Raw genomic sequence first — 13,768 nt, forward strand, 5'->3', positions numbered from 1 at the left:
GATTCACTGTCCCAGCTGAGAGAGGCAGAGAGTAAACACACAGCATCTGAGGAGCAGTGGGAAAGGGTTGAGTGTGCATGCATGTGTATGTGTGGTGTTACAGTTCACCACCCCGCGAGGGGCACAGCACCTAACACTTGCCTCCCACCCTCACTGGGAGACTCTGGGTGCTGCCTCAGAGCAGTGAAGAGTAAGTTACTCTGACAGGGAGTTACCCCCTTCCCAAACCTGGGTAAGGAGTACAGTAGGACACGGAGGTGGGGACAGGGACTCACAGCTGATTTGGGAGCCGGCAGACTGGTGGCAGGTCTCCCATTCTGCCTGTTTTCTACAGCGTCCACCTCCGTGTGGTCAATCTGCAAAGGAAGTGAGAAGTTAAGACTGCTGGTCAATGTGTTTGCTGTCCTACCACAAGAGCAGCATACAGACAGCAGGGACAGCCTTGGGACTGTCCCCTCTGGGAAGAGGCCCCAGGGTTGAGAGGCTCTTCTGGGGAGCAGGCTGTGATTCCCCAGGAGCCCCGGCTGTTCCGTGGCTGAGCTGTGCTCACTAGCAGAAGGTCCCACACCCCTACCCAGTACTCTGCCTCACCTTGTAGTTGTGAGCGCTGAGGTATTTGAAGTGCCCGAAGCAGACGTGACACAGGCAGATAACAATGGTGATCACAAGGACCACAAAGGTGAACATGGAAGTGGGGGCCAGGAACCCTGGTGCAAAGGAAAACCGAAGTGGTGGTGTCAGAGGGACTGACAGGCTGCCAGGACCACAGCCTGGCAAAGGAAGTGGCTCTGTAGGAGGCCAGGGGCTGGCATCCCAGCTCAGCACTCACCTGTGCGCATGGTGGAGAAGAATAGAAGCCAGAAGAGGCAGAGGATGGGGGCTGCCACCACCTGGTTCACAGCCCCTGAATGGATCTTCTTGTCCAGCTTGGCAGGCAGGTAAGCATAATACAAGTTGTATCGGTCCACCAGGTGCTTAAGCAGCATGTACATGAGCCCTGGGAGAAAGGGAGGTATGCCAACAGAGAATCATCCCCTTTTCCAACACCTCTGACTGACAACTGACCTCTATCTCCCCCAAGCCACCCTTCTTGCCACCTTCAAAGGCTCTTCCCAGCCTTTGACACAAGGAGGCAGAGGGGTATCACTTACCGAAAGGGACGATGATGGGGCAGGTGATGCTGTATGTCATGACCACAGTGAAGACACACATCATCCACGCGTAAGCAGCCCCAAACTGGAACTCGTAGGCCTGGTGCTGCAAGAGGGAACAGAGACATGTCAGCATGTCCCTGGGAGCTGAGCAGGGGTAACACACACAACCCCACCAGGGCCCCACTCCAGCACTCCCATCCCCATGGGGAGGCCACAACCCATGCCCATCAGCCCCGCTACGCACTCGTTTGACATTCCTCCGCTCCGCAGCTGAGCGGGCCAGGCAGAGCCGTATCATGTACATGAGCAACCCGGGGATGCGCAGCAGGTCCATGGCATTCCCGATGAAGGCAGAGGCGATGACATAGTTGACAAAGAAGGCCCCATTGTCTGGCAGGAACACACACCTAGGGAGATGCAGCAAGAGCAGGCTGCAGGAGGTGCTCCTGCCTTGCAGGGCAGTAGCCAGGAACCCCCAGGACCTTTGGACACCAACAAGAACCTCCCCACATCGCAAACAAGGGCCTTCTGCTCAGCTCTACTTACTCAAATCGTACAGCAGCTTCGGCAAGGAACTTTTTGTCAAACAACCAGCGGAAAAACACATCCAAGCTGTGGGGGAGGAGGCAGGAAGAAAAGAGGAACAGTCAGACACAGTGATCACACAGACATGCACGTGCAAGGACGTGGAAGCTGTGCTAGAAGGACCCAAAGCTCTGACCATAGACTTCTTTGTTCCCTCTTGGGATATGTCACTAGCAATTATGTAAATCAAACACTGGAGAAAACAGTGCAGCACCCAAAAAGGGGTGTAAAGCTTCCTGCTCTCGTGTAGTCTTCTCCTTTTGACCTGATCCTGTCAGTAAAGTATTTTCTTCTTCCCTCTGTTGTTCTTCCCTCATGCAAGGAACAGGTGACTGACTATACAAGAAACTGATTAGGCACAAGGTCCTCTCCAAAACAGAGATTAAAAACAAACAAACAAGAAATCCCATTTTTCTCAATTCTGATTTTCTGATATAAAACTATCCAATCCTCTGGCACCTTGGGCACTGCAGGGGGACTGAGTGCTCAAGAAGGAAGTGTGGTCTGTTAACAGTATTCTAGTCAAAATGCATTTAGCTGCCTCATTTGTAAGCTTGTATCACAGAATCAGAGTGGTTTGGGTTGGAAGGGACTTTAAAGCTCATCTAGTTATCCATGAGCAGGGTCACCTTCCACTAGATGAGGTTATTCCAAGCCCTGTCCAGCCTGGCCCTGAACACTGTCAGGGATGGGGCAGCCACAGCTTCTCTGGGCAACTTGTGCCAGTGCCTCACAACCCTCATAATAATTTCTTTCTTATATCCAATCTAAATGTACCCTCCTTCAGTTTAAAACTGTTACCCTTGTCCTATATCACTACATGCCCTGGGAAGGAGGACTATTCTTCTCCCTCTTTCAGAGTTTGTCTATTCTCAAGAGCTGCCTGACTTCACCAGTGAGGGGCTGCACCCTGAATCCTGAATTTAGGAAGGTAAAGATCCCCCACACTATCACGTGTAATCAATTCCCATCAGTGAGGACCCCCAGTCCCACTCCTACCTCCTAGTTTCCCTACTCAGCCACCGTTCAATGCTGGGAGCCCGTGCCTAAGGCTGGTGCTTGCCACAGAGCATTTCTGTAACTGCAGGAAGATCTGAGGCTCACATCCAAACAGACAAGCATTGTTGCAGCCTACACATAACTTGCCCATGCAGTCAAGAGGTGTAACCTACACTGAGCTGGCTCGAACGGCAAGTTCACCAGTTTTGTGCAAAATTTGGAGCATGCAAGGCACAGGTGTGGGGAGTGCCTCCTTCACCAGCAGATCTCGAGCAGGCTTTTCACATGCATCCACGAACCATGCCAATTTTGTCTTATTTCTAACACCACGACACGTGTCAATGCATCTGCACATTGATTCAGTGAGCTTCTCAGAGACACAAACAGGTATGGTCCAACCTAGACCCAGCCAGAACTAAACTGTCACCTTCCTGAGAGAGTGGTGACCAGGGCACTTGTGCGGTGGGAAAAGAATGTCGTGTAGGAGAACTACCAGGGGTGCATCTCAACCCTCTCCATGCTCCTGGTCTCTGCACTTGCTTTCCCTCCCCACCACCTGTACCTGCTCAGGCCCAGTGATGGCAGCAGCAAGACCATGAAGATGAGGAAGGTGTAACACTTGTGCATGGTTGTCCTGTTCTCTCCAGATCTGAGGGCAGAGAGGAGGCCATTAATCTTTCACCATTACCCCGCCACGACCAGAAGTATCCCCATGGTTTTCCCATCAGAGGGCACCTCCCAGTGTCTGATCTGAATCCTACCCTGTCCACTGCCGGTATGTGGACTTGCTCCCTGTCCTTCCACTGAGTGTAAAGTCTGTTCTTGAGTCCCAGTTCCTCCCTTCCTTGTTTCACAGGCCCTCCCACCCCTCTTATCTTTAGAGGACTCTCTTGATAATGACTCTTCAGAGTCATCTCTCTTGATGTGGTCACATCCTCCCCACCAGCTTTTGCAACACAGAGAGCAAAGCTTACATCGCATGTCCTGTGGGGAACATGCATCACAACCAGCACATTCTTAATACTCTTTGCTTCAAATACCTTCCCTATGTCCAGAAGCCATAGCAAATAAGGTGATCTTTCCCTTGGAAAAGCTATGACTTACACATGGGCACAGGCACACCACTCCTGCCCGCCCACCAGAGCCAAGATTTCCCTTGCTACTAGCATTTGCCACCAGTAACTAGCCTCAACTCCTGCCAGCTTTCGTCTTCTTGTAGACCTATGTTAAGCTCTGCTCAGACAACCATGCTGCACAACAGCAGCTAAAGACTGTCAGAACAGCTGTCTATGGTAGACCCCAGGTGTTGAAGAAGTGCAACGTAACACCATGGCTGGAGTGGAAAACAGAAGGTCAAGCAGAAGGATCCAGCAGGAGCTTTACGTCAGTGATAATGTCTAGTGGCCGGGCAGCATGCTGGTGTGAGTCAGAGCAGGCGCTGGCTGTCCTTACCTGGTCCAGTGTGCTTCAAAGAATGCAGAGTAATACACAATGGTGGGCAGCAGAGCAGAGAAGCACCACAGCAACAGGGTGGGGAAGAACTGGGTGATGATAGGATTCTGCAATGGCAGAGAAGAGACCATGTGTTACATGGTGTGTCAGCTTCTGCACCAGCCGTAGGTACTGCTGCCTTTGCTGACACTGATGGCCCAGCACAGCAGCTGCCACGGCAGCCTGGCCAATTTCTCTCCCTATCCCCAGCCTTGCAGGTCATAGGGGTGGTTCTCATGCTACCCATACTGCACATGTCTCTGAAGGCCTTACATTGAGGTACTCCACAGGCTTGGTGACATTGAACTTGTCCATAGTGGTGATGATGATAGCAGGGGTGGTGAGGAAAAAGAGAAGGATGAAGAGGACCACATTGATCACGAGGCAGCGGATCCACCAGATGAAGCCCCGGATGGAGAGGTGTTCCCTGGGAAAGGGGAAGGAGGGCATCAGGATGGCTGCATGGGGGAGAAGGGCAGGTCGAGAGCCCCACATACACACCACAGCCCAGCCTGCAGGAACAGCACTTCAGGCACCAGCCCAAGGCTTTCCCCTTCCAAGTCAGATCAGATTGCTAGCTCAGCCAGGCTGGGCTTCAGCAAGACCAACTCATTCAGTTACCAGAGGAGCAGGTGGGGAGGGAGACAGAGAGTGTGCACCCCTTCCCCCTTAGCAGGGCCCACTGAGCCCCACAGAACTGCTTACCAATAGATGTTCTGTGGGTCAGGGGCATAGCTGACGGTCCAGTTGGAGACGTGGAGGGACTCGCTGCAGGAGGAGGCCCTGGGCTCCCCACGGCATGCACAGCCCTGGCACTTACAAGCATTGAAATCTTTGAGGATTCTGGAGAAGAGAAAGAGGGAGATGCTGACAACAAAGGGCTGGCAGGGACAAACCGAGGAGAATGCCTTAGTGCTGGCATTCCCCTGATTTAAGGCGAGAGATGGGACAGGTCATCTTCCTGTGGAGAACAGGACTCTGCACTCACATGGCTGTGATGGTCTCATTGTGGAAGGTGACAAAGGCCATCCCCAGAGGCTTTTCATTCACCTTCTCCTTCTCCCGCTTGTAGTCATCTTTGAGTTTCTCCTCCAGCTTGGTATAGTACTCGATGGCCTCCACCTGGGCAGGGGAACAAAGGTCAGATCAGAGACCCAAGCCCCCGTGTGCCCTCCCACCCAACACCTCAGCTCTTCCCCCACCTCCTCACAGCCTCTGATGACACAGCAACACAGGTGGCCACAGGGCTTGGGGTTGATCATGGATGGGGTGTTCTCCTTGCTCTGCAGGTTGGTGAAGTAGATTCGGCCACGCTCTGCTTTCTTCCTGAAACCAGAAAGCGGAGGAGAAGGAAGGAGAGAAAGAAACAGGGTGGCTCAGAAAAGCTCCTGTGGCACCAGACTAGAGGGAGCCCATGGCACCGGCCCACCCTGCCTCCTCTCCCAACCCAGGCATTACCTCTCTGCATCCAGGAACATCAGCCGGGCCACGTCGTAGCAGGGACGGGCCTCCAGGACAGTGCAGTTGGCGTAGGCCTCCCTGCAGATGGAAGCACCAGCTCATCACCTGGCACTAAAGGCTGTATCCTCAAGCAAACCCCATGCACCCACGGCTTCCCTCCTGCCCTGGGGCTGAGCATCACGATGCATAGCAAGAGTTTGCTGGGACAGCAGGGGAGCCTGCAGGCTCTGTCCCTTACAGAGGAGGCAACACCTAGGACAAACACTACATCCTCTGGGCTCTAGCACAAGATATCTCTTTGGACTTTCACCCTCTGGCAGCAAAGAACCCCTCTAACCCCACACCCTCTCTGCCTTCATGGACCACAGGGTTTGGGATTGGGAAGAGGCAGAAGGGTTCCCAAAAGGTACAAAACATTTCTCCTCTCCCCATGGCACTTCTAAATGTGTCCCTTCTAAACATGGCCCTGACTGTGTTCACCGAGGTCCTGACCGGAGAGGAATTTAATTTTATTGTTAAAAATATACTTTTCTGCAAGGACTGTGATCAGGGCAGAAGCAGCAGCACAACATCCCACAGTCACTGCTTGAGCATCTCCTGCCTGCATCTCACCTCTGAACTTGACTGTATCTCAGGATATGCCCTGTCCACTACTTAGCACACTGATCAGTATGGTTCTGCCAGAGGTAGGTGGGCATATCCCAAGGCATAATACTAAGGAAACTGCACATTCAGATAAGATGTGCAGAAAAATAACAGCAAGATGTCCACAATAAAAGTATTCACCTCTTTCTGCTCTCAGTGTATTACTGCCATTCTAGGTCACAGTAGCACTAACCCAAATAACATCACTATTAAAGAATAGCCTTTAATTAGGGATACAGGGAAACTCACTCAAAATGCTTCTTGATCTTCTCTGGCTCAGCATATTTTGAGATCCCATTAATGAAAAGAGTTCTCTTAACCTGGAATGAAGAAAGGAAGCGAAAAAAAAAGAGAGGGCATGCAGGTGTGGATGGCATGAAAGACCACATGGCAGCAAAACCCTCCAAGGCCTGAGTCAGTGACAGGAAAATGCAGCCCCATCACTTTTAGCACCCAGGGATCTCCCTTCCCTTATGCTTCCACAAGCCGCTGGCATCCTGCATCCTGATGTGCTGCAGACCAACAGGCTAAGGTCTTACACTGCAGCTGCCTGAACAGAAACAAGGGGTACCCTTAAGAAGGCAGCAAAAGCAGCTAGAGAAAATCCCAAGGAAGACACGAGTTCCCCCCCACATTCACCCAGCACAGATGTCTCCTGTTTCCCCACAGGCAGTCAGGGCTGCTGCTCTGGAGATCTGCCTTTGGCCAGGCAGAATAAAAGAGCAGTCAAAACAAGAATGTCCCAAATTGCTGTGGGAAACGGGGTGCTTGGCACTCTCGTCAAGGCTACCTTGACAGAAGGGCATGGGAAAATATGGCTGGGAGAGTGACCAGATCCTGCTCACCAAGTCATCCTCTTTGTAGCGCATCTTGGAGGTGTGCCGGCGCATGCTGTACACTGTCAGCAGCAGGTACAGGAAGGCAAAAGATGTGTGCAGCCACAGCAGGTTATTCCTGTCACAAGGGAGACCACAAAGGTCAATGGAAGGTTACCACTACAGGTCTACGTATGGCTGGTCAGGCCCTGAAGGTGCTGGGGCCATGAGCAGTGTAACCAGCATGGCCACATGCCCTACAACCACATGCCCTACAATCACTAGCCTCAGAGTGAGGGCAGAAATACAACCCTCAAAGAGGTGAGGCTCTGCAACAAATAAGCATTTACAAAATGCCCCCCAAGGGCCTCAATTATCTATCCCACCCCTGCCCACACATACCCAGAATTCAGGTTAGCAATAGTTGTCCTCCCAAAGCTGTAGGCGTTGTTTTCTAGGGAGAAAGAGGCAGACACAAGCACATTCAGTTACACCGAGTGGCACAGAGCACCACTAGGGTGGGCTACTGCAGGAATGTCACTTGCAGAACACCCTAAAACCCAGGCTGCCCAGGATGACCCTCTGGATGCACCACACTCAAAGCAAAACAGCAGTGAGGGATTGTCTGTGTTAGTCCTGTCCTGCCCTCCACTGCTCTCCAGTGGTCTGGGACATGGTGCTGAAAGCAGGTCCCCAAGCCCAGCAAAGCCTCCCTGCTCTCACCTAGCAGATCCCCTGAGAAGTTGACAGGTAACACGATGCCCACGGAGAGCACACCCACAGCCACCAGCAGCCCGATGATGTGCCTCTGGAAGGACAGGTAGTGGACCGCATCACCCCCACACTTGTCCCGGATCTCGTCATCCCTGCCAGGGAGAGAAACACCCTCAATCTTTCACATTCCCTCAAGTGCTGGATGGAGAAAAGCACAAGGGCATGGCTGCCCTCCTGATGAGCCCACACAGCACCCCTGGTCCTTCCATACGCATCTGTGACCAGGCCCTGTGGTAGGGAGCCTAGCACCCACCCATGAACCAGCCTGGGCAGAAACCTGTCCATTCAACTATTACTGCAGCCCCACTCCCCATGTACCAGGCCTTCAGCCCCCCCCAGGACAGGCAGCTGGACACATGCAAACCCCAGCACACACCCTTCTGGTGGACCTTGCCTCCCCTGCTGAGATACTGTCCCACAGTGCTCTGAAGCTAAGAAGTACTTGGGAGACTATGCCTGAGCATCATCAGGCTGGGGGTGTCTCCTTGCATCACCCAGCTCCCCCTTCGTAGCAATTCCTTGGATAGCAGTGCCCCTAAGAGTCCCAGGGAGAGGAGCAGGGGAGACCTGGGCTTGGTGCCCTTCTCTGTCACAGACCCACTATGTGACCTTAGTTTCGGCTTCAGGACTCTTTATCTAGTCCCATCTTTGCTTGTCCTCTCCAGAGGACACACTTTGCTTGTGTTCTTCACTAGAGGAGGCTGCAGCAAGGGCAGCCACTTCACAGAGCTGTACTGCGCTGGGTGCTCCAAGGGCCTGCCATGCCTTTCCTTCTTCCCCATGTGGGTCCCCTTTGCAGGTCCCGGGCCACTTACTTTATCCTGAAGATGGCTGTCAGCCAGGAGCAGAAACCCTGTGCAGAAAGAATACAGGAGGAGCTCACATCATTCTGTGTTCCCTTATCCCCACTCCCTCCTCCAAAGGCTTGGGACCACACTGGTGTCCATGCACCTCCAGAGACTTGGAGGGCAGACCATGAACACCCAGACATGCAGAGCCATGGATAGGCCAAGATGAAGATGACTGTGCTACTCCATGGGGCACAACACAGGCTGGACTCTGCCATGTGGCTGTCCAACCTCCCAGGCAACCCACGGGCTCTGGGGGCACCTAGAAAATGCACTACTTTAGCCATCTTTCTGAACAAGAAGAGCTCTGTGGGGACTGGGAAAGCTGGGCCAAGCCAGTGCTCCTCAAAGGACACCTGGGGGAGGAATATTTCCTGGGTGCTTCACCACCCATCCATCACACCCTGTTATTCTACTGAACTCTGCCTCCCCTTTAGAGAGGAAAACAGTAGTAGCCAGCAGTGTGAAGAGAAGCTGGCAAGTATTGTTTGCCATGCTGAGACAACATGTTGGACAGATGTCCGTTAAAGCCACAGTTATGTACAGCCTACTTATTTAAGCACATGTCTAGAAGCCACAGTTATGTCACCCTGAGGTCTACACCACACTCACACACTACAAGGTGTAGGACTTAATGCCTGGGGATAGGCAAACTGTGTTTCTTCTGAAGAGTCCTTGGTTCAGACAAGCTCTGGGCTCCTGGCCATATCAAGGCAAGGTGTTTGACTCTTGCTGCTACTCACGTTGTCCCTCTGGTCGAAGTCCACAGAGCTGGAGACGGAGGTGAGGCGCTCATAGCGGTCATGGTTGTCAGAATGCAGGGCGGAGGCTACGCTAAAATGAGAAGCGGGAGGTGAGGGAGAAAGTTAGGAGACGTGAGGAGGCAGCCTGGCCAGGAACCAAGAGCACCCAGAAGACTGACCCAGAGGTTAATTCAGGTCAGTTTGCTCCGGTTGAGATGAGAGATGCAAGATCAGAGATAGCAGTAAACAGAGACCCCTCCTCAGACAGCACCCTGAGCCTTGCAGACCCACAGGCTTGGCCACGGATGCTACTCGATCAGCACCTTCTGCGAGGCACTTGCGTTATGCAGCAGCACTTGTGAGGAGGGGCTGGCAGCGCCTGCCATGAAGGACAGACGAGGTCTGTTAAGCACAGAGTTTGTCGAGGAGAGGAAGGGGAACCAGAGGGAGCCGCAGTTCCTCCAGCTCTAGTGCGGCCACAAGGCGGCAGCCCCAGAGCTCCGGAGAGGTGCTGGCAGCAGCTCCACACTTGCCTTGGGGAAGAGAAAGGTCGGGAGTCTGGTGAGCTCGATCCTGCTAGACCAGCTCTCCACACCTTCAGCACAGGGAAACCCAGAAGGAAGAGGAACGCAGCTGAGCCCCAGTGGGTGGCTGGAGCCCAACCTGCTCTACAGCCTCAGCTGAGCCTCCTGCCTGGAAATCCCTCCAGCATGAGCAGGGCAGACAGCTAGAAGTGAAAGGACAGGAAAGCAAGAGAGCAATATCCCAGACCGCTCTATTCCACGCACAGGCAGGGTCCTACAAGAAGAACCTGCAGCAGAATCAACCAAGGCAGACAACAGCCCCTGCTATGAATGGAAACAGAAGGCAGCTGGCAAATGAGACAGGAAAATGATCAGACCTAATTTAAATAGCACTTGCAAGATAACAACAGCAGGCTAGGACCATGGAGGTGCAAGAAGAGATATGGCTGATCTGAAGGTTAGAAGCAAAGGATAAAACCAGACGAAAACATGGTCTCCCTGTAAAGGTTCAAGGAGGATCAGATGGACAAGAGCCCAGAGAAGCAGCTGAAGGACAAGTGCTAGAGACAAGGTGGATGACACTATGGGAATGAGAACGAGCAAAATACCCTCACAACCTTGCTGAAGGAAAGAGCATGGGACGCACAGCCTCCGTCAGAGCACAGCAGCACCTGCTGAGTCCCTAGCTGGAAGTAATGGAGAAGAAATCAGCTGAAGGTCATGGGACTACAGCAGTGCAGATTCAACAGTGGTGTGCAGCCTTGCAACTGTGCAGCCCAATGCCCTGCTCTGCTGGAGGGACAGCCTAAGTTTCAACCAAGCTCTTGGACCTTCAGCTCCAGAGGGCCTGCAGCTGGGTGCAGGGAGGAAGGGCAAATTTCTGCTGTCTGAAGCCCCGAGGAGAGCCCAGCATGATGACATGGTGTGCTTTTGGCTCCTCAGTACTGGAAAAGCAAAGCGCAGAGCAGAAGCAGCACTGGAGGGAAGAACTGAGTGCCATGTTATGAGATGACCAGGCTAACTCGGCTCCATTTGCAGGGATGCAGAGACAATAATGAGGATGACCTGCAGTGCTAAGAAGACAGAAGATGCCAAGCCTTGACAAAGATGAGAAGCTGAAGAAGGAGCTCCAATGGTAGCTGCAGGCTTTTTAAAGCAAAGCACTTAAAGCAAGTGGATGGCAGCAAGGCTGCCCTAAACCATGAGAAGATTAAGGTGGGACCCTACCTGCTGCCCGCCCCACCAGTGAAGGAGAAGGACAGGGTCCAGGCATGGCTAGCTTCAGGCCAAGGGAATCACAGGCTCCAGGATGGGAGGCCAGGCATGCCATAGAAAGGGCTTGCTACAGCATGAGGCAGGAGGTGGCTGTGCAGGTGGCAAGCCCCACAGGGCTCTGTGAACATTGCCTTTACACAGAGGTGTGGGTAGGTTGCCACGAATTCCTGGTACACCGAGTCACCATTTGAGTGCTGATGGCTACCACAAGCCCTGGCAACGGACAGGACAAGGGCCCTTGCTTGAGAACTGGCAAGTGGACACACCAGACAAACATACCCTTTTGCACCAAGAGCGATGTTGCACATTCAAGGGCTGGGAGCACAAGGTGGCATACATGTGTCCCTGAGCCCCAGCAAAGAGCACGGCTGGGATGGGAAAGTGCCACCAGCCTTGGAGGAGCACAGCCAGGACAAGGTTTCCTCTCTGAGCTCCACAGGCTTTTGGAAGTTTCTGGCTACCAACACTGTCCCAGCTCAAGCAGTAGGTCTTTTGGGGGGAAGGGGAGAAGCAAGAGCAAGTTCAGATGAAGAATAGGAGCAGGAAGAAGTGGCCTCCTGGAGAGAGACAAGCACTCACAAGGATAACTGAGGTGCCCCCCCTGCAAAAGCCTCATAGCATGATGGTTCTGCTAACTCTGCCTTACTTCCCTTACAAGGTGTTAGCAAGGAAAAGTTGCCAGACACACCTGAAGCAGAGCAAAACACTAGTGAAGCACTCAAGCATGAACAAGGGGTCCCCTCTATGCCATGTACCACAGGTACCACCATCTCTATTTTTGTAACTCCAACTGCTCTGCTCCTTTGGGGGCAAGGAGCAGCTACAAAAATAGGAGCACCCCTGTACCCTCTCAAGGCAGTAGCAGTGGCAGGCCCCTGCTTTGGAAGTGGTTGGAGTATGAGAAGTGAGGCTATAGCTTGCTGCCTTGGCCTTAGACTTGCGTCAGCCTGGCTGGAGTGACCTCGCAGGCTCTGCAACACCAGCTGACTGTCTCCTCTGTGGTGTGTACCACCCAGCCAATTGGTGAGGCATAAGGGATGCTCTTTTCTTAGTCATAAAAGCAGCAAGAGGGAAGAGCAGGGAGAGAGGGTCCATGGCAAGGTTTAATGGGCAATGCCAGGCCACGGTGCTGGAGGATGCTCTCAGCAGTGCTGAGACAAAAAGTTTGCTCCTGCAGGGGGAGCGAGAAAGGACAAAAGTGCTGCTGCCCTGCTGGGTGTGCTGCCAGTTGGGGTCATGTGGCAAGAGACGAGGGCCAGCACTTGCCCTGGTCCCAGCAACCTCATGAGGTAAAGAAAAAAAAGCTGTAAGTCTTGCAACTGCCTGCCAGATCCTCTCTGTGCATCCATCTGCCCTTGCAGCCAGTGTGGGAGCAGTCCTCGTGGCACCCTGGCACAAGAAGGATCAGGCAAAGGATGTGACCAAGCGTGCTGTGGGCTCAATTGGGTTTATTTTCTCCATCATAAGGCAGGACAGCTGGAGGTGGTAGAGCAGGACATACGATGTGGCAACCTCCACTTCGGTCAGGACAGGGAGCTCCTTGGCACTGCTGCCCTTGTGGAGCGTTTAAAGACTACAGGGAAAAAACAGGGCGCATCCAGCTGTGGTAGTGGCTGACGCAAAGGGAAGGGAAAGAGTGTGAATCCACTGAAAGGCACAAATCCAAGCCCAAACTCCCAGCCACTTAGATTAGTTCAGAAGCAAGACAGAAAACTGCAAGAGAACAGGAGAGAGAAAGAGAGAGAAAGAGAGAAAGCAAGAGAGAAGAAACGAGACCCTGAGAAAACAACATACTATTCCCGCTCCTCTCGCTCCGTCTGCCAGCGTCGGCGCCTGGGGGCACAGAAACAGAAAGGGAGAGGTTACAACCCTGGGAGCAGGTGCTGGGTCTCCTCTGTCACAAGGAGCTATGCACCCGGCACGGCTCCACACTGTCCTGGGGAAGAGACACCTGCTGATGGTCAGACTGGAGAAGACCTTGCTTCCAGAGCCCAGTATCACCCCAAATCACAACAACCCAGAGCCCCCAACAGCTTGCGGGCAGAGTGCTTTGCTGCCAGCTAAAGGGAAGCTAGCCTGGCTCCACACCATAGGTGCCCCAGGGAGCCCCTGAGGGACAAGGCCAGGCAGGACACCCTGCCAGGGCTGCTCAGCTGTCGTCTAAGCTCCCTTTCCATGCCTTTACTCCCCAGCCAGGCAGCCAACACACTTGCATGCTACCCTCCCAAAATGCTCATCCCACCCTACACACGGGTCAAGCAGCAGGAGGTCCTCCCTGGGATCTTGGTCCTGGTGATCCACAACTCTTACCACACCATACACTTACCAGCTGTCTCTCACCAGAGAGTTGGCATCCCTCAGCCTTTCTGTCTACAGCCACTGCTCCCACTCCCTTGCACCAAAGGTACTCAAGCATCACCTCAAGCATCAGAAAAAGACCACCTAAGTCCAGAC

General features: G+C 53.2%; 1 protein-coding gene across 3 annotated transcripts in view; it reads right to left on the reverse strand.

The window, feature by feature from the left end:
• The window catches only part of TMEM63B (transmembrane protein 63B), a 45,388-nt gene that overhangs the window by 2,387 nt on the left and 29,233 nt on the right, over window positions 1-13,768 (reverse strand). For 2 of the 3 annotated variants that reach the window (XM_061470961.1, XM_061470959.1), the window contains exons 4-23: window positions 13,109-13,147; window positions 9,516-9,606; window positions 8,740-8,777; window positions 7,874-8,016; window positions 7,553-7,604; window positions 7,181-7,289; window positions 6,585-6,655; window positions 5,688-5,768; window positions 5,432-5,555; window positions 5,218-5,351; window positions 4,935-5,072; window positions 4,503-4,656; window positions 4,191-4,297; window positions 3,301-3,387; window positions 1,701-1,766; window positions 1,399-1,561; window positions 1,152-1,257; window positions 830-997; window positions 592-707; window positions 276-356 (exon numbers count right to left, since the gene is read on the reverse strand). In XM_061470961.1, the coding sequence (XP_061326945.1) occupies window positions 276-356; window positions 592-707; window positions 830-997; window positions 1,152-1,257; window positions 1,399-1,561; window positions 1,701-1,766; window positions 3,301-3,387; window positions 4,191-4,297; window positions 4,503-4,656; window positions 4,935-5,072; window positions 5,218-5,351; window positions 5,432-5,555; window positions 5,688-5,768; window positions 6,585-6,655; window positions 7,181-7,289; window positions 7,553-7,604; window positions 7,874-8,016; window positions 8,740-8,777; window positions 9,516-9,606; window positions 13,109-13,147 (2,068 nt within the window). The remainder of the gene's footprint in view (window positions 1-275; window positions 357-591; window positions 708-829; window positions 998-1,151; window positions 1,258-1,398; window positions 1,562-1,700; window positions 1,767-3,300; window positions 3,388-4,190; window positions 4,298-4,502; window positions 4,657-4,934; window positions 5,073-5,217; window positions 5,352-5,431; window positions 5,556-5,687; window positions 5,769-6,584; window positions 6,656-7,180; window positions 7,290-7,552; window positions 7,605-7,873; window positions 8,017-8,739; window positions 8,778-9,515; window positions 9,607-13,108; window positions 13,148-13,768) is intronic. The other variant, XM_061470958.1, reaches the window with a different exon arrangement.

Source organism: Pezoporus flaviventris, unplaced genomic scaffold (genome assembly GCF_033815535.1).
Source record: "Pezoporus flaviventris isolate CSIRO_AGI_PZ_B2104156 unplaced genomic scaffold, CSIRO_AGI_Pfla_v1 ptg000066l, whole genome shotgun sequence".
NCBI classification, from domain to species: domain Eukaryota; kingdom Metazoa; phylum Chordata; class Aves; order Psittaciformes; family Psittacidae; genus Pezoporus; species Pezoporus flaviventris.